This window comes from Galeopterus variegatus, unplaced genomic scaffold (assembly GCF_000696425.1).
Source record: "Galeopterus variegatus unplaced genomic scaffold, G_variegatus-3.0.2 Scaffold6527, whole genome shotgun sequence".
NCBI lineage: Eukaryota > Metazoa > Chordata > Mammalia > Dermoptera > Cynocephalidae > Galeopterus > Galeopterus variegatus.
In genome coordinates, this window is record NW_007732638.1 from 13,551 (window position 1) to 34,329 (window position 20,779).

The 20,779-nt window shown below is 38.1% G+C and overlaps 1 protein-coding gene across 1 annotated transcript in view; it reads left to right on the forward strand.

The window, feature by feature from the left end:
• Positions 1–20,779, forward strand: part of ABCA13 (ATP-binding cassette, sub-family A (ABC1), member 13) — a gene marked incomplete at its 5' end in the record, with an annotated part of 119,386 nt that overhangs the window by 12,504 nt on the left and 86,103 nt on the right. The window contains 7 exons of the mRNA XM_008590977.1: positions 311–510; positions 5,219–5,346; positions 6,156–6,253; positions 6,508–6,684; positions 8,559–8,764; positions 9,536–9,675; positions 18,301–18,415. Of these exons, the coding sequence (XP_008589199.1) occupies positions 311–510; positions 5,219–5,346; positions 6,156–6,253; positions 6,508–6,684; positions 8,559–8,764; positions 9,536–9,675; positions 18,301–18,415 (1,064 nt within the window). The remainder of the gene's footprint in view (positions 1–310; positions 511–5,218; positions 5,347–6,155; positions 6,254–6,507; positions 6,685–8,558; positions 8,765–9,535; positions 9,676–18,300; positions 18,416–20,779) is intronic.

Consider the following 20,779-nt stretch of genomic DNA (forward strand, 5'->3'; position numbering starts at 1 on the left):
CAGTTTAGTTTTTAAATTTTATTTGTTTAGAAATTTGTTACTGCCGTCTCTTCCTTTTTTTTTTTCATGTTTGGGGGAAGGAAAGAGAAGTAAGAGGCTGATTAAAAAGTCGCATTCATCCATTGTTGCAATTTGTAATCTTTAATTTCTGAGTAGAAATTAAATCACAATGCAATAGTGAACAGACATTTCGGTTTGCCAACTAATTAAAAATTGGCTGTCTGTCGTTTACAATGGTCTGTTAATATTTCTTAACTAACTGCTATTATTTCTGATTAGTTATGATTCATAATAATATTGTAATCTGAAGGTGTTTGACCAGTGGCTACAGGGTAGCCTGCTTCAGAAGGTACTCACAGACATGGCCCGTGGTCTGGAGGCTCTCAGGGGTCAGTTTGAAGACAAGAGCAAGCTGTGGAAGGTGGTGGAAGCTTTGCACACTGGGCTGGTCCTCTTGAATGATAGCCTCACAGCAGCTGGCCCAGAGGACAACCACACATCTCCAAAGATGTAAGGCACCTTTCTCTGTTTATTGCTGATCATCCTAGACAACACTTAATTTTAAAGAATGTACGATGGTACTGTTAGAAATGGGTGTTGCAAACCTGCAGCTGGACAAGTTCCTAGTTAGCAAATGGCATGTTCAAGGTTTTTACTGTCAACTGTCACCAAGACAGAGCTTTTTGCAGCAATCTGGATACCTATTCAGATGTTAAAAACAGTCTAATAGGAGAAAGATGTTTGAGAAGGTGCCAGCTTCCTGGATTTTAAGCTTTATGTCTTTGGCATTTGCTTAAAAATGAAAAATTTTAGACAATTTTTAGAGATACTTCATATAAAGAGCTACTTGTTTTCATATTTATTTAAAATTTGTGTATAGTTGAAGTGTTTACGTAAGGTTCAGAACTATTTTAGAAATGGGAAAGGAGGAACTTGTGGTTTCTTCAATTTTTTATGATTTTTTTGTGGGGGCTTGTGTGGCTGGCGAGTACAGGGATAGAACTCTGGACCTTGGTTTTGTCAGCACCACGCTCTAACCAGCTGAGCTAACTGACCAGCTTGGTGTCTTCAATTTTAAGATAAGCAGGATTTATTCACCGAAATGATTGATTCTGTTACAAGACTGGTTTGCTTTCTTCAGTAGGGGTTGAAGTTTGTAGCAACTTCATGAGTCTCATTACACTGCTGAAGTTAAGACTCTCCTTAAAAGAGAACAGAAAGTTTTCTCAATATTATCTCAAAAGGGTTTATTTCAAACCACAGCCATACAGACCCTTGCTCCCTGTGTCTCATGGAGAGGGAATTGTGATGTCAGGGTGCATAGGGTCTGTATTAGTCCATTTCTGTTGCTTATAACAAAATACCTGGAACCGAGTACTTTGTAGGAAAATGAAATTTATTGCTTCCAGTTTTGAAAGCTGGGAAATCTAAAGTGTGGGGAACACATATGGTGAGGATCTTTTTTGGTAGTGGCTTAATAGCAATGCAGGGGTCTCACATTGCAGAAAATTGCAGAGCAGAGAGAGAGAGAGTCACATGTGCTCTCCTTTTAAAGCCCTTAGACCCATGACCATGACCACCATTAAACCATTAACTTAATGACTTCTTTAAGGACCCACTTTTCAATTTTCACAAGAGGATTTCCCACCCTCAACAGCTACAGTGGAGATTAAACTTCAGTGACTTTGGGGAATGACCATGACCACCATTAAACCATTAACTTAATGACTTCTTTAAGGACCCACTTTTCAATTATCACAAGAGGATTTCCCACCCTCAACAGCTACAGTGGAGATTAAACTTCAGTGACTTTGGGGGGCCATTCAATCTTCTATAGGGCCGTATTGAGTTTTATGATTACATAACAAATAGCAACTCTAAACATTTCTAACTCTTCCACATTTTCTGGAACCCAGTTAGGAAACAGGATCTTGCTTTTGAAGGTCCTGTTTCCTAACTTTTACTAATGAGATGCCCTGGGCATAGGTGCTGGTGCTGGAGGCAGCGGCGTGGTTCCTTATCAGAGTATAACAGCTACAGCAAGATGATTATGGGGAGGCAGCAGGGATGCCTTGGAATAATGAGCTAGACAGGGGAGGGACAAAACATCCCGTCATAAATTAACTGCAAGCACAGGGCATTGTGGGTATTGAGAACTTTTTGGCTGCTCGGCTTGGGAAACAACATGTCCATTTCTTAATGCAAATTAATAAGATACCATATTAAGTCACTTTAATTATTCTACAAACCTCAGACACCTCCTGGCACTTTAGCTCAGGCTCCTGCCTGCTCTCCAGGAGACCAGGGTAATGAAGCCCCAGGAAGCTCCACCTGGCTCTTAGCTTGCACAGGTATTAGGGAAGCTGAGGACTATACCACACACCAAGTACCAAGCGTGGACAGCCCAAGCTTTCCCTGCCCATACATAATTTCTACACACTCTCAGGGTCAGGAAGAGGGCCCAAACACTGGCTTTGCCTCCACCTGCTGTGTGAAGTGGCCTTTGGAACCCCCATTTCTATTTGGACTCTGCTGTTGTGCAGATAATACAAAACTGCCTCCCATGGCTGTTGCAGTGAGAAGCAACCCCATGACCTGTGCAGCTCTGGCCCTTCTGTCAGCCTCCCTCAGCCTCAGCCTCCCCAGCTAGTAATAGCATCACTAGGTGATTGCTAAGACCGTTTCTAATCTTCAGCCCCTTGGTCTGCCAGAGACTTCATACAGGACTGCCTGATGGTACCCTGTCTTCATTTGTAAAGAAGGAATAATATGCCTGCCTCATTAGGCTGCTACAAGGATTGACAGAGAGACCCGGTGCTGAGAATGCCCCATGCTTAGTGGATGATCTTAAACACTGGCCCCATCTCACCTCCTGCCACCCACATCTGCTTATCTCTCCTTCTAGACTCACTCCCGCTCCCTCCCTCCTTCCCCTTCTGCAGATTTACCAATTTTCTCATACAGGTGTCAGGTATCTCTACATACATACCTTCAAGACTTTGCAACCCCTCTTATTATTTTTTTATTAAAACATAATTGATTGTACATATTTGTGGGGTACAGCATTGAATATCAATACCTATATGCAGTATGTGATGCTGAAATCAAGATAATTAGTATATTCAACATTAAACAATATAATCATTTTTTTTGTGGCCCTTTACCAATTTCTTGCTAGCCCCTTCTCCCCCTACTTCCCACTTCTGCTGGCCTCAGTTCTGTTCTCTTCTTTTGAAAGTTCAATGAATTATTGTGATTGTTCTAGCTTTCTTTCTTTCTTTATTATTTGTGTATTTTTTTAAACTCCCACATGTGAATGAGGACATGTGGTATTTCTCTTTCTGTGCCTGGTTTATTTCACTTAACATGATTTTCTCTAAGTTCATCCATGTGCTGCGAGTGGCAGAATTTCATTCTTTTTTATGGCAGAGTAGTATTCCATTGTGTACGTATACCACATTTTCCTATCCTGTCGTCCATTGATTGGCCCTTATTAACTCTACAATTTCCAAAGTAAATGTTTTCTTGTACTTTTGTGTGCAGTCATGAGTCCCATCCTGCTGGGTGCGATTTGCACGTGTGGTTAAGATTCTGATGCTTGCTTCTCTATGTGGCTCTTCTGACTCATAGCTCTCCTCCCTGTTTTGTCTCCTGGACATTGCTGAGTGCCTCCTTCTCTACGTCTGTGTTTTCTGTTGTTGTTTTTGTGGTATCTGTCACTATTTCTATTACCTCCTTTTCGGAGTTTTATCCTTGTTTCTCCAGTTCAGTTAAAACACTTCAATTAAATCAGACAGTCACTTGCCTTCAGCTTCCCTCAAATCTTTATGACAGTCACACTGACTCATGGTAGAAAACTGTGTATCTTTTATTGTAAACTTTTATCATAAGCTTTGGTCCAGGAAACCACACTCCTTTTTTTCTGTCCTAGCTCCATAGCCAATTGTTCATGTCTTTTTCTCTTCCTAAGACACAATTTCTAACCAAAAGAAATGAAAACATCCCCAGACCCTGAGTTTCCTACTTAGGACTTTGTGCCATTAAAGACTGTTTTGCCTTCTCCTGGTTTTGTCTGTTCGCGCCCATGGCTCTATGGTCGTGGTGGTTGAGGTGTGGAAAGTGCGGGTCCTGGTAAAGCAAGGGCTCGCACGGGTGTTCTGGTCCCCAGCAAAGTCTGCCCCTTCAGTGCCACCTGTCACTGTAAAGATGTGTGTTCGCAGATGTGGCAGGAATAGTTCCCTGCCTCTGGCCACACAATATCCTCGTCAGAGCTTGGAAACTCAGATTCAGGTCCAAGCCACAGAGTGTATCTTTTTTCCTTTGGGGAGAGTAAAATAAAGTACAGCCATCTCTTCCCCACTTTCTAGTTCTTTCCAACAGCCACTCCACTTCCTCCTGGGTGTAGTACAGAGTCAGAGGATTGAGTAGCCTAACCCCACTCCATCCTGTGCAGGCCCAGTTCAGGAAGCCACAGCTCTGGTTTCAGGCCAGCAAGAGGTGGCAGGAGTCTGGCCAGTGGCCAGAAAGCCCATGCAAGCAGTGATGGTGGAATAGCTCTGCCTTGTAGGGGTCTGACGTGGGGATGGGCACCACCTACTGGCAGTTTCCTCTAGGAGAAACACCATCAAAACATTCCTTACTCTCTGTAGCCTCTGCAGTGGTCAGATCTATCAGCACACCAGCTGCAGAATAGCAGGAACTATTTATCAAATCTGCACTTAACCCAGGGACTGTCAAGATGCTGTGAAGACACTGGTCAAGGTGACAGTGGAGATCAGAGCTGTGACATGGCTCCAGCCAGTGGAGCATTTTGCTTGGGCTCCATCTGACAGGTGTTGCTAATCTGCCCTAGTTGGGACCACTTCAGTGGGTCCTGTACTCTGCCACACACCATCTCGATTTTGTGAAACTCTTCTCAAAATATTTTTCTGCATCTCCTAACTGTAGGCTTCAAGGTAAATGTTTGTAAATCTCACCTGGAGCTTTATCCTAAACATACTGCTAGGAATATACTTTCCTGTTTTGGGGTAGAGAATAGTTAATCCATATTCAGTACCTAAAAGGACCAGCTGATTCAGACCGGGCAGTTTGTCAAGAACCTGATTATATGATGAACACACTTCCCAAAGCAGTGGGATATTTTTCTTTCGAATGGAATTTTCATTTCCCTAGTTGAACTTCTTCCCATTTTATTTCATTTATTTATTTTTGCCCTCAGATTACGACATCTGCGGAAATTGCAGAGCGTGCTGCAAAACCTGCCCCAGTGGCCGGCTCTAAAGAGGTTGCTCCAGCTTGATGGTGCTCTCAGGAATGCAATAGCCCAGCATTTACATTTTGTCCAAGGTAAACTAGCTCTGGTGTTATTTGTCACTGACTCACTAAGAGTGAACATGAAATTTATCAGGAAACGAACTTGAAACTGTCTGACAATGTTGTAAAGTTTGGAGATAAATTTTGCTGGTGTAGTATACATATTTATACTTTGCTATGATGCCTCCTGGGGCATTTCAAATACAGCACACCAAGGCTGAATAAACAATGCTGTCACAGTGAAGAGCCTGCCCTACTGTTTGCCATTAGCCCATGGTGTGGCCTTGTGACAGGCGGTTTCCCAGGACTGGGGTTTGACATTCACATTCACACCAGCATCCGTGGTTCTTAGGCTGGAAAAGGACCAGAAAGCACTGTGAATAAGTGAATCATCTCTATTCTGTTTCCCTACCCTTTGCTTCTTGGTGTCTGTTCCTCTTTCGTTTGCAAAATTCTCTTCTTTGTGCTTCCATCAACTGTGGTGGGTGTTATACCTTTTGCTCTTTTCTGAGAAGTCAAGTTTGCATTTTTGCACAAGCAGGCTGGTGCCTTTTCATCTTCTCAGGGAGGAGGGAGAAGAAATAAGTAGAGATGTTGTTTCAGAAGCAAAGCTCTCCTGCAACTACGAACTCAGACTCATGAGTCTTTAGAAAAGATGAAATGGTATTACAATGACTTCCTGTTTTCCTCTCTGAGGAACATAATAAAATGTATGATAACAGGTCAAGTTTATGGAAATGCATGTTTTCAGAATTCACTTTATTGATTCATGGCCATGTGTTGAAGTCAAGCTTGGAGTAGCCTACCTTAGGTGGATAAAAATTGGTCTGTTAATCTTGCAGAAATCTTCATTCACTTGGAGATGTCAGCTGATTCTAGATGGTTTGGACCTGACCGATTGAAACTGGAAAAGGATGTGTTCTTTTGGGAGTTAAAGCAGGTAAGTCACAGCAAAGGATTATAAATAAACGATTTTCATAAAACATTCAAGAAGCTCATGCAATATTCAGTTTTGCTCCTGTTGTGAATTGTGCTAGCAAAATAAAGTGACCAACAGGCAAGTTCTCAAAGAACTTTGTGTTGTGTTTTAAAAGTTTTATTGTTGCTTATTTCTGTTTGTAGTTCTCCAGCCCACAGAGAGTGTATCTAAGGCTCTCTAAATGTTACCCCTTCCCAACCTTATTAATCTTTCAGATGTTGTCAAAGAATGCCACTGATATCTGCTTAAACGGATGCTTGTCTGAGAAGGAAACCCTCCTGGCCCCTGGAAACTCCAGCATCTGGGGTGGCCTCAGGGGACTGTTGTGCCATCACAACTCCTCCAATGATACCGGAGTTTTAAACAAGCTGCTTGGTTTAGTAGAGGATGCTGTAAGTATCCTACTGTCTGTTCTATTCCAAGAGCACAGTGGGCTCATTTTTAAGGTTAAATTCACCTAAAATGCTAATATTTAACCTGGAATTTCAATGAGCCCGGTGTCGACATCTGTTCATACCTGAAAGATACTGGCCAACGCCTCTCAATTCTGTCCCTTCTGTCTGACTGCTTGGGAGGCTCTATGTCACCTGGCCAGCTAAAACCTACTTGACATTCTCCAAGAGCATCCCAAACTTTCAAGGTGGGCCACATCTGCTTCTCTAGTTTCCTGGTTCTTTTTCCAGCTCCATTTCTAGCTGCATATGCTAAGAAAACTGGAGGAATATCTTTGTTGATCAATCAACTTGTAGCAAAGCTGTGGCTTTTAGTGGTCAGAGGCCTTAGAAGTCACATTCTTCTCAATTTACCTCCCAGGACATGCGGCTACTTTTGCTGAGTGTTCAAGTGGGACTGCAGAATGTCAAGCAGTTTATTTGGAAGATTATGATGTCAAGTTTAGCCCATATTTCTCTTACTGAGAACTAAAAATTATCATGTTTATATTTTTTCTCCTAGAATTACCTGTTTCATTTTTTTATCTTCTTTATATACTAAGAAATAAGTCCAGTGAAATAGTGAAACTTGTGAAATATAAATGATGTCATAGCAAAATGAAAATTGAGATAGTAATGTGTACGTAGTTCAATCCAGTCAATGCTTTCTTAGTATCTACTCATTGTGTGACAGTCTACGGAAGGGAGAACAAACATGAAGACGGCTGAGAAGGTCAGACAACGTGAGTGCATGTAGCTGAGCATCTGGAAGTCTTCCCAAATAAGTCAGTGAGCCTTAAATGAGATGTAAGATTTGGAAGCAAAGAGAAGTCAGGAGAGGATTATAGACAGACAGAAAAGTGCGTGTGAAGGCACGCAGGCAGGAAAACCCACTACTAGTTGCACATCTGCTTTTCTGCTATTGGGTGTAAGCTCTTTCCTGGTGGAAAGTCCATTCCAAATTTCTTTGTATCTGTAAAGCCTAACTCATAGCCTCACACAGAGTATGAACTCAGCGTGATCTGCTGCTGCTGATGAGTATATTAGTTTACTATATGTGAGAAGTCTTTCTAATGGTGCTGAGGTTATATGTCACTAGCAAACTACCCCAAAGCTCAGTGGCTTAAAACAAAACACATTCTATTGTCTCTCGTGACTCTGAGGGTTGGCCAGGCTCAGCCAGGCAGTTCTTCTGATGGTCTTGGCTTTTTGCCATCTTACCTCATGTTGTTACAGTCATGGCAGTTGGGGCTGGGGGCTGGGTGCCCAGCTGGATCACTGAGGGGACTGGACATTATCCTTTCAAGTCTCAGAGTCTCTCTTCTCTGCGTAGCCTTCCCATGTGGTTTCTCAGCAGGGTAGCCAGACTTCTTACATGGTGGTCCAGGGATCCCAGAAACAGGCAAGAAGGGGAGGGAGAGTAGGAGCTGCTACTGCGTAGAAAAGGTGGGACTGGAACTGACAAAATCACTTCTGCTGCATTTCATGGGTTAATGCAAATCAGAGCCCAGCCTAGACGAATTGCAGGAAGGGGTTACTAAGAGTGAGACTATCATGAGGTCTGGTTCACTGGGACCATATAGGGAGACTTGCTAACAAAAAAGTCTATGACACTTGGGTCCCTTGCTGCTTTATTATTGGATAAGGTGTTATTTTGGAGCCTATTAACTTGAATATGAGTAAAGATTCAAGTCTAGAACTATGATCATCCTACAGGCACAGTCTTTAATGCACAGTTCAAGTCAACCCCTTACTCAGTAACATTAGGTAAAGGCTGCATCTCATGTGATTAGAGTTGCTTTATTTATTACAAGCAATTTTTTTTTCCCATTAAGGATCATATTTTGCAAGCGGTCATTGCTGGGCACACAAATATGCCAGTTTCAGTACCGGGAGGATATTTGGGCTGGCAGGAACTCGAGATGCAGCTGTCAGAAGCAAGCCTGTCCTGTACTCGGCTCTTCCGGCTGCCAGGAGCTGAAGGCTCACCTGGGAATGGGAATTTTTCTGGTGTCTGTGAACACCAGCTTGTCTCCACGGTGTAAGTGCATGTTTCATGGAAAATGTCTGAACAATTGGATATCAAAATGGTTTCAACTGCCCCTTTCTACTCAACTGATAGATCAGTATGGTAGATTATATTTCCAATGAATAGAATAGAAAGATGTTTAATTTACTTTAAAAAGATTAACTTATTAGTACTATTGAAAAGCATCAAAAAACTATAAAATATTAGACAATTCCTTTAAAGGTTAACTGTTGGCTTAACCTTTTACAAGAAATCTAGGGTCCCTGTTCAGTCTAACATGTGCATGTGATTGAGATTCTTGTTTATTCCTTCACTCAGAACTCTCACACTAACTACCAAAGAGAGGCTTCTCTCGGGAGCTGTGCTTCTCCAGAAAATTTGCCTTGTTTTTATTTTACAACACTGTGAACTATATGTGTGATCAATTTCCTTGGATGCTAGAAAGTTCATAGTCAAATATGTCAGATATGGAATGTATTTTTTTTTAGCTTCAAAGTTTATTTCATACTATGTCCTTTATTTTTTTCCCTCCTTTCTCTTTTGATTTACTCTGTCTTACTATGTATTCTCATAAGTGGTTTTCCCCCATTTTTCAAATCAGGGTAGAGAAATTTGTAAACAAGCAAATAAATATTAAGAGAACTATTTCAAAGGTTCTAATTTCTTACATAAGTGGACTGCCAGACATTTGTATATACTTGTGTTTAGATGAATTTATAATGATCTGTCATCTGGAAAATCATTGTTCAATTTTAGTTTTCTTTGAATTCTTTTTGACTGCAGGATATTTCACATACTTGAAAAAGTACAGTCTTCCCTGGAACAAACACCCTACTGGAAAGCCTTCATAAGGTTTATCAGGAAGACTTGTGAAGTCGTTCAGTATGTGAATATGCAAGGATGTTTCCAGAATAGTCTGTTTGGTAAGTCAGTAGTCCTAACTACAGGAATGTGGGGCTGGCTTTTTTTTTTTTTTTCCAGTGAGGTAATATGACTTCCTAACAGACTATCCTATTTAATGAAGGGGAGCTTTAAATGGAGGGTCTCTAAGTACAATTTGCCATTGTGATTATTGCATTCAATTTTTCCCATAAATTATGACAAGACCTACCAGAAGTGTTGATTTGACTGAGTCAGGTTGTCTCAGAACAGTTTGTAATCATGACTCATTTTACTCTGAGAACTGTCATGGTTTGGATGATAAATATTTAGGGATATATGGACTAATCATAACTCTACTCCCAAGAGTCCAGATTCACTGCATGGGGAGACTTATCACCTTACTTATCATTAAGCCTGTCCCTCACACTGAAGAAAATGCTCCATGCTGAGTATGCTCCTGTATAGGAAAACAAAACAAAACAATCCAGCTTTTTCTCTATACTCACATTCAACACTTTCAATACTTCTGTGACCAAATGTGTGGGTCTTTTTACCACACCAAGCAATTCTCCAGTTCTCCATGGACACTAGCTGGGTGTCATACAATTCAATTCAATTCTAACACTATCTGAAGTTAGCATCAGATCCCACAGCTTAGGGGCTCAGTCCCACAAGACTGCCCCCACTTCAGATGCCAACTCCAGGTTCAGGCCTCCCTTCTGACTTCTGACCAAATGGCCATAAATAAAGGTTCCCACGACTCCCTGCTCAGGTTCGATAATTTGCCAGAACAGCTTACAGAACTCAGGAGAACAGTATACTTACTAGATTACTAGTTTATTCTAAAGGATACAACTCAGGAACTGCCAGATGGAAGAGATGCGTAGGGCAAGGTATGGGGTGGGACTGGGGGTGTGTAGAACTTCCATATCCTCTCTGCAGGCACAACCCTACCAGCACCCCATGTGGTCCCCTACCTGGAATCTTTCTGAACCACATCCTTTGTGTTTTTAGGAAGGCTGTATTATGTAGGCATGATGGATTAAATCATGGGCCATTAGTGATTAGCTCAACCTCTAGCCCCTCTTCCCTTCCTGGAGGTTGGGGGGTGGGTAAGGAGTGGAGGGAGGGCGGGGCTGAAAGTTCCAACCCTCTAATCACATGGTTGGTTCCCAGACAACTAGCCTCTGTCCCAGCACTATCCAGGAGCGCCCAGCCACCAGTCATCTCATTAGCATATAAGAAGACACTTATCACTGTGGGTATTTCAAGAGTTTTAGGAGCTGCGTGCCAGGAAATGGGCAGAGACCAGATACATATGTTTCTTATGTTACAGCTCCCTTCTTTTTTTGCCAGCTTCACAAAATGAAAAATTTCTTAAAATGTAGATTTTGTAAACTCACAACTGCATGATTCACAGGGAGCCCTTCTGTTCCCCTGAAGACCCTATTTTTTAAAACAATGCCAGCACACATGACACTTGGATTTCTGACTCTCTGCCTTCCTGCTCTGGAGAGGGTTGTCTGTTTCCATCTCTCCTTGGAATCATGCTCTGTCCTGGCTTTCCTGTGCTCCATCACAGTGCGGTTGTCAGCTCCTCCTTAGAACACTGCATCTTTGACCTGGGAGGATTGGGGCTGGGAATGAGAATTTCTCATTCCTGTTCTGTAGCTACGACCACCTGGCCTTCTTTCCTTCCTTCCTCTCAAATTGCTGCTTTTAGAGGCTTCCAGAGCTTCCTTCTCTGTGGTTCTCAGTATCAAACCTACGTACAAGATGGGTCTTGGCATTTGTTGCAGGTTACACTATGAAGCTCTGTACTTCGGTACAGTGAGTGGTATTGGTTGATGGTGATTTCTCCAGTGAGTTGGCTATGTCCTGCTGGATTAGGTACACATCCTACACTTTAACTTTTGTTTTTACTACCTTGTCCTCCTGTTCATCACTTATTCTTACCCCTTCTGACTGTTTTCAGAAACATAGATGACAAGGGTGATGTTCAATATTGGGAAAAAGCCCAGGATTCAGAAGTCTCAAAAATATTAATAAGTGCAAATATTTGTTGTGTTTTCTATGAATTATCTTAGTCAATCCTCATGTCAACTTGTGAGATATGTACCATTATGATTCATTTTCAGATGACAATACTGAGGCTCAAAAAGATTTTATTTCTGGCTAAGGTCATAAAAGTACTAAGAATGCCAAGAATACACATGCAGAAGTCTCACTCTGGTTCCTGTAAGCTTACCCACTCCCCTTCCCTTTAGATGGATCCCCTCTCAGGGCTTATCTCTGTGCAAAGTCTTCCTCCATTACAGAAATATAACTCGTTCTGTTAAATTATTTCATTAATTTATTCCTTTATTATGATTATTTCCTTCCTTCTACTAAATTTAGCTTGACTGCTGTTCTTTTTCTAGCTTCTTGATTTTCAGATTTTCTAATGTATGCTTTTAAGTCTACAAATTTTCCTCTATGCAAAACTCTAGATATATTCTACACATTTTGATATGTCATAGTTTTATTTCAAAATTCAATCAATTCAAAAATCAGTTAAATATTTTCTATGTTACTGTGATTATTGTATTTTTTTCTTTGGTTCATGGTTATTTAGAAGTGTATCATGCTGTCTGTGAACAGAGATAATTTTACTTCTTCCTTTTGTATTTGGATGCCTTTTATTTCTTTTTCTTGCCTAATTGCTCTTGATAGAACTTCCAGTATTACGCTGAATAGAAGTGGAAAATGTGGCATTCTTTTCTTGTTCCTAATCTTAGATAAAATGCTTTCAGTCTTTCACCACTGAGTATGATGTTAGTTGTGGGCTTTTCATATAAGATTTTTATTATGTCTGGGTAGTTTCTTTATATTCCTTTGTTGAGAATTATTATCATGAAAGGGTGTTGAATTTTGTCAAGTGTTTTCTTCTGCATCAATTGAGATGACTATGTCTTTTCTTTCCTTCATTTTGTTAACATAGCATATTACATTGATTTATTTTTCGTGTGATAAACCATCCTTGCATGCCAGGAATAAATCCCGGTGTACAATTTTTTTAATGTGCTGTTGAACTCTGCTTGCTAGTATTTTGTTGAGGTTTTTGCATTAATATTTATCAGGGATATTGGGCTACACTTTTCTTGTAGTGTTTTTGTCTGCCTGCAGAATCAGGCTAAAGCTGGCCTCATAGCATCTGAATGTGTTCTGTCAATTTTGGCGGGGGAAGTTTGAGGAGGATTAGTATTCTTCTATAAATGTTTGAATTCTCTAGAATTCAACAGTGAAGCCATCTGGTTCTGGGTTTTTCATTGTTGGGAGATTTTGTATTACTAATTAAATATCTTTACTAGTTATTGGTCTGTTCTGATTTTCTTTTTTTTTATAATTCAGTCTTGGTAGGTTGTGTATTTCTAGGATTTTACTCATTTCATCAGGGTTATCCAATTTTTTGACATATGGATATTTATAGTATTCTCTTATAATCCTTTTTTATTTTTGTAAAATCAGTTGTAATGTCATCTCTTTTATTTCTGATTGTAGTTATTGGGGTCTTCTCACTTTTTCTTTGTTAATCTAGTTAAAGATTTGTCAGTTTTGTTGATCTTTTCAAAAAATAAACTTTTAGTTTTGTTGATTTTCTTTTCTTTATTTCACTTTTCTCTGCTCTAATTGTTAGTAGTTCCTTCCTTCTGTTAGCTTTGGGTTTAGTTTGTTCTTCTTCTAGATTCTTAAGGTGTAAGTTAGATGTTGATTTGAGACCTTTCTTATTTTTTAATGTAAGCATTTACAGCTATAAATTTCTCCCTTAGTACTGCTTCTTTTTCATCTCATAAGTTTTGGTGTTGTGTTTTGTTTTCCATTGTTATGGCATTTTCTAATTTCCCTTTTGATATCTTCTTTGGCTTATTGGTTGTTTAAGAGTATGTTGTTGAATTTCTACATATTTGTGATTTTTTTCCTGTTTTCCCTTTGCTATTGAGTGCTAGTTTCATTCCTTTGTGATCATTAACGATACCTTGTATAATTTCAGCCTTTTAAAATTTATTAAGACTTGTTTTATGGCCTAACATATGGTCTATCCTGAATAGTTTTCTCTGATATATTTTTTAGTTCACTAATCCTTCAGAATGTGTTTAATATACTGTTAGCTTATTCGTTCATTTTTTAATTCAGTTATTATAATATGTTTTAGAATTTCCTTTTGATAATTTTTTATAGTATTTACTAAAGTCTGTGCCTAATAACTTTAATAACTTGATATCGGGGTGTCTGACAGGCAGTTAGGATGAAGGCATATCACCTTAATTCTGCCAGAAATTGAACCATTTTAAGCATGGTATCAATCTTTGTGAAAGCTTGTATGTTTTTTGTCTACTGTTATTACTGGAGTGGAGCCTTCTGGGGTTTCAACCTAAAGCTGTGGTGTTTACCAAAGACATGTTTTTCTTGGCTGTGCCTGAATTTCCATTTTTTTCCTTGTCTTGTGAGACTGTGGGAAGTTCCACTTACTTTCTCAGCCCCTCAGGGCTGGCTCTTGTTTTTGGAAATAGCAATTGCTTATAGTGCAAAAATGGCTTCTAAGGCTGGGCTTCATTTCTCCTGTCTTCCTTCTTCTGGAATCTTGACCCCACAAATTCTCACTGCCTTCAGGGCTCGCTGATGCCTTCAAATGGATTTAAAAAATATTTTGTCCCTCTTTTCTAGATGTTTTTAGTGGAAGCTGGACTAAAAAAACAGTCTCGTCTGTCACACACAGAACTGTTTTTTTTATAGTTTAGAATTCAAAGCTGTTATGTCCCTAACGTGTGGATGACAGAGCAAGGCTTTTTCCTGTGGCTCGGTAGTTAAGCCTTGACAAGCTTTATAGCTTGAATAATGCGTTGGTGAAGAGCTTGGATGCTGCAGTCCCACTAATTAATTTCAGATCTTGGCTCTGCCACTGGCTAGCCATAGGATTTGAGGGCAAATTACTTCAGTTTCCTCACCTATAAAAAGGTTTAATAGCATGAGTATTGTATGTGAAGTATTAGGTGCTGCATTAAGTATTTAATGAAGAATAAATGTTAAAGTATACATTCTTTAGTGTATTATGGGTTATACTATTTGTGCCAGGTGCTTTAGGAATAAAACTTGCTCCAAGTTTCCACAAGGTAGAATCATCACAACTAATGGGTGGGAGTTACAGAGGTCACAGTTAGCTTTCAAAGCAGAAAGAAAATTTTATTTATTGAAAAATTTTTTGTTTGTATCAAATTAATACATAGGCTACCTTTCAAATATAAGACAAAATGAAAAATAGCAATTCTCTGCCCCACTCCTCTCCAACCCCAGTTCTTAAGAGGCAGCTTCAATATTAAATTCAAGAATTTAATATTTTTGATGCTACTCCAAATTGTATGGTTTTTAAAAATTTCAGTTTTCCGTAGTTTGTTGCTTGTATGTGGACATGCATTTGATTTTTTGTGTATTGTTCTTGTATCCTGCAGACATGCTAAATTTACTTTTCAGCTTTTTTGTAAAATTTTATCAGATTTTCTGCAGTCATGTCATCTGTGAATAAGGATGTTTTAATTATTCATGTATGTCTTTTATTTATTTGCATCACCTTATTACACTGGCTATAGCCTCCATACAGTATCAGATAGAAATGTTGAATGAGAACATCCTTGTCCTGTCCTTAATCCTAGGGGGGAAACATTTGGTCTTTTGTCATCGAGTATAATGTTAGCTATAGGTTTTTCACATATACTCTTCATTAGATTGAGTTTTCTTTTATTTCTAGTTTACCAAGAGGTTTTTTTTTTTAATTAAATTAAGAATGGATGTTAGATTTTGTCAAATGTTTTTTTCTACATCTATTGATATGATTATGTTTTTTCTTTTAAATTTTGTTCATATAATAAGTCACATTGATTGTTTTCAAATGTTAAAAACTAACTTTGCATAATGAGATAAACTCCATTTGACCAAGATGTATTACATTTTTACATTTTGTTAGATTAGTTTTCTAGTGTTTTGTTTAACATTTTTGCATGCGTTCTTGTGAGGGATATTGGTCTGTAGTTTTCTTTTAATATCTTTGCCTTATTTTGGTATCAGGGTAATCCTGACCTCATAGCATGAGTTGAGAATTATTCTCTCCTTTTTTATTTTCTAGAAGAGTTTGTGTAGAATTGGTATTATTTCTTCCCTAAACATTTGGTAGAATTCACAGCAAAGCCATCTGGGCCTTTAGTTTTGTTTGTGGGAAGATATTTAATTACAAATTCAATTTCTGTAATAGATATAGGGCTATTCAAGTTATCTACTTTTTCTTGAGTGAGCTTTGGTAGTTTGTGTCTTTGAAGAATTTGTCTCTTTTATTTTAATTTTCCGATTTAGTGTCATGAAGCTTTTAAAAATAATATTACACTATTAATCTCTTAATATCTATAGAATCTGTAGTAATATCACCTTTTTCATCCTTGATAATTTGTGTCATTTTATTTCTGATCACTCTGCCTAGAGATTTATCAGTGCTATTGATCTTCTCAAAGAGCTAGCTTTGGGTTTTATTAATTTTTCTCTAATGTTTTTCCTTTTTCTATTTCCCTGGTTTTCACTCTGATCTTAATTATTTTATTTCTTCTACTTATTTGGGGTTAGCTAACTCCTTGTTTCTAGTTTCTTAACATAGAAGCTGAGTTCATCAATTTGAGATCATTTTCTATTCTAATGTAGGCATTAAGTGGTATACATTTCTCCCTAAATACTTTTTTTAGTGGCATCTGACATATCGTGGCTGTTGTGGTTTCATTTTTGTTCAGTTCAAAGTTTTTTTTAATTTACCTTTTGATTACTTTTTTTATCCATGAGTTATTTAGGCATGTGTTATTTAGTTTTCAAATATTTCGGATTTTCCAGATGTACATTTATTATTGATCTCTAATTTAATTCCATTTTAGTCAGCAAGCATTCTTTGTATGACTTTAATCCTGTTAAATTTATTGAGGCTTGTTTTACGGCCTAGAATATGGTCTACCATGGTAAATGTTCCACATGCATCAATTAGATCAAGTTATTTGATTGTATTGTACAAATCTTTTATACCCTTGCTGATATTTTGTCTTGAAGAGTATTAAAATCTCTGACTAGAATTATGAATTTGTCTGTTTCTCCTTGTATTTCTATTAGTTCGATCAAGTTATTTGATTGTATTGTACAAATCTTTTATACCCTTGCTGATATTTTGTCTTGAAAAGTATTAAAATCTCTGACTAGAATTACGAATTTGTCTGTTTCTCCTTGTATTTCTATTAGTTTTTGTTTCATGTGTTTTGAAGATCTGTTATAATGTGCATACACATGTAGGAAGGTTAGATCTTCTTGATTAATTGATTCCTTTATCATCATGAAGTGATAATAATATCATCTGGAATCTACTGTGTCTGATAGCTTTCCTTTGGTTAATGTTATGGTGGTATGCCTTTTTCATCCTTTTACTTTTAACTTATTTATGTCTTTATTTCAAGTGCATTTCTTGCATGCAGCATACAGTTGGATCTCGTTTCATCCAATCTGACAAGTTTTGCCTTTTAACTAGATTATGTAAACTATATAGTATAAACTAAGTAATATAAACCATTTTACATAATTAATGTTCTTCTCTACTAGTTCCACCATCTCTGTCAGTTTTGATTGATTATTTTTTCTCCTCATTATGGGTCATATTTTCCTGCTTCTTTGCATAAGTGGTAGCTTTTCATTGGATGCCAAACATGACAAATTTTAACTTTGCTTCATGCTGGTTATCTTTGTAGTCCTATAAATACTCTTGAAACAAATCACTTGAAACAGTTTGATCCTTTAGGGTATGGCTTTTAAGATTTGTTAAGCAGGTCTGTCAGAGTGCACAGTCTGCCTGTAAATATTCCCACCCCTGAAGCAAACCTTTTCGACGTACTCTATTTAACAACTAATGAATTGTGCCTCATTCCAATCTGGCCAAGGGAAACATGGTGTGTTCCAGGTCCTGGGCTCTGGCTTAATTCGTCCTTTCTGTGCTATGGCCTGGACACTCTCTCAAGCCAGTAAGCCGGGATCATTGTGGGTCTCATCTTGTTGGTTTTCTGTCTTCCATGGGATCAGTGTTTAACATTGCTCAGCGACAAGCGGTACTCCATCTTGGCTGGAAGGAGAAGTCAAATTAGAAGGATTTCTAATCCTCCTCTGTTATGTTTTAAATCATATTAGGTGAACTACTGCAGCAGTTTTTGCTTTACTAGATTTGTCTGTTATATGATCGACGTACTCTATTTAACAACTAATGAATTGTGCCTCATTCCAATCTGGCCAAGGGAAACACGGTGTGTTCCAGGTCCTGGGCTCTGGCTTAATTCGTCCTTTCTGTGCTATGGCCTGGACACTCTCTCAAGCCAGTAAGCTGGGATCATTGTGGGTCTCATCTTGTTGGTTTTCTGTCTTTCATGGGATCAGTGTTTAACATTGCTCAGCGACAAGTGGTACTCCGTCTTGGCTGGAAGGAGAAGTCAAATTAGAAGGATTTCTAACCCTCCTCTTTTACGTTTTCAATCATATTAGGTGAACTACTGCAGCAGTTTTTGCTTTACTAGATTTGTCTGTTATATGAAATTTGAAATCAATATATGAAATGTCTTTTCATTTAGCTTTCTCTGAGGAATCTCCTTGTTATAAAGAAAACATGGATTGGAAAATCATCAGTGATAATTATTTTACATTTCTGAATAACTTACTGAAATCTCCAAGACTTTCCATATCTAGGTAAGTTTTTAGAATTCAACTTCCAGGTCTTGATTTAACTATCATCTGAAGATAAGCAAAACTTAAGTATAGGATATGTGTTCTTTAAAATTATGAGCCTGATTTAGATATTGACTAAGTGTTTCATATTAGGTGCTCAATAAATATTTGTTTTTTAGAATATATGACTCAAGCTTCCATGGATTTTGAAAGGAAATATAAATGATAGTAATAAGATTTTTCTTCAATAGTAGAATGATTTATAATAGATAATACAAAATTAGTNTTGTTTTACGGCCTAGAATATGGTCTACCATGGTAAATGTTCCACATGCATCAATTAGATCAAGTTATTTGATTGTATTGTACAAATCTTTTATACCCTTGCTGATATTTTGTCTTGAAGAGTATTAAAATCTCTGACTAGAATTATGAATTTGTCTGTTTCTCCTTGTATTTCTATTAGTTCTTGTTTCATGTGTTTTGAAGATCTGTTATAATGTGCATACACATGTAGGAAGGTTAGATCTTCTTGATTAATTGATTCCTTTATCATCATGAAGTGATAATAATATCATCTGGAATCTACTGTGTCTGATAGCTTTCCTTTGGTTAATGTTATGGTGGTATGCCTTTTTCATCCTTTTACTTTTAACTTATTTATGTCTTTATTTCAAGTGCATTTCTTGCATGCAGCATACAGTTGGATCTCGTTTCATCCAATCTGACAAGTTTTGCCTTTTAACTAGATTATGTAAACTATATAGTATAAACTAAGTAATATAAACCATTTTACATAATTAATGTTCTTCTCTACTAGTTCCACCATCTCTGTCAGTTTTGATTGATTATTTTTTCTCCTCATTATGGGTCATATTTTCCTGCTTCTTTGCATAAGTGGTAGCTTTTCATTGGATGCCAAACATGACAAATTTTAACTTTGCTTCATGCTGGTTATCTTTGTAGTCCTATAAATACTCTTGAAACAAATCACTTGAAACAGTTTGATCCTTTAGGGTATGGCTTTTAAGATTTGTTAAGCAGGTCTGTCAGAGTGCACAGTCTGCCTGTAAATATTCCCACCCCTGAAGCAAACCTTTTCGACGTACTCTATTTAACAACTAATGAATTGTGCCTCATTCCAATCTGGCCAAGGGAAACATGGTGTGTTCCAGGTCCTGGGCTCTGGCTTAATTCGTCCTTTCTGTGCTATGGCCTGGACACTCTCTCAAGCCAGTAAGCCGGGATCATTGTGGGTCTCATCTTGTTGGTTTTCTGTCTTCCATGGGATCAGTGTTTAACATTGCTCAGCGACAAGCGGTACTCCATCTTGGCTGGAAGGAGAAGTCAAATTAGAAGGATTTCTAATCCTCCTCTGTTATGTTTTAAATCATATTAGGTGAACTACTGCAGCAGTTTTTGCTTTACTAGATTTGTCTGTTATATGAAATTTGAAATCAATATATGAAATGTCTTTTCATTTAGCTTTCTCTGAGGAATCTCCTTGTTATAAAGAAAACATGGATTGGAAAATCATCAGTGATAATTATTTTACATTTCTGAATAACTTACTGAAGTCTCCAAGACTTTCCATATCTAGGTAAGTTTTTAGAATTCAACTTCCAGGTCTTGATTTAACTATCATCTGAAGATAAGCAAAACTTAAGTATAGGATATGTGTTCTTTAAAATTATGAGCCTGATTTAGATATTGACTAAGTGTTTCATATTAGGTGCTCAATAAATATTTGTTTATTAGAATATATAACTCAAGCTTCCATGGATTTTGAAAGGAAATATAAACGATAGTAATAAGATTTTTCTTCAATAGTAGAATGATTTATAATAGATAATACAAAATTAGTGTTTTTTTTTTCTTCCTGAAAAATAGTCTCATCTAGTTGCCTAGTGTTTAGACATGGGATCAGTGTCATCAGTGATTTATATTTTGGTAGAGAAGTGATCTTTGGAACTGAATCTGCCAGATTATTTCCTCCACTGCTATTTCAGCACATGTATTGCAATGGAGATTTTTATGTATGTTAGTGGATATTGTGTCCAGTTTAAAGACACACGTTATTGTTTGGGGGGTGTATTGGGACAGGATGGGGCAGAAGCTTTGTATCAGAGCAATAGCTCTCAAACTCGGGAATGGATCAAACGTATCTCTGAAGTTTGCTAAAAATATGAATGCCTGCACCTTGCTCCATGTTGCTGCAGGCATACTAAATCTTGCCCTGTGTGTACGACCCAGGTTTCTGTATATTTAACAGATTCTCAGGTGGTTCTGGTGCACACCAAAGTTTGAAAATCATTCTGCTACCTCTATCTAGACCTGGGATTTGTCCCTCCTTGGGAAACATTTTAAGCCCAGCTATTAGTGGGC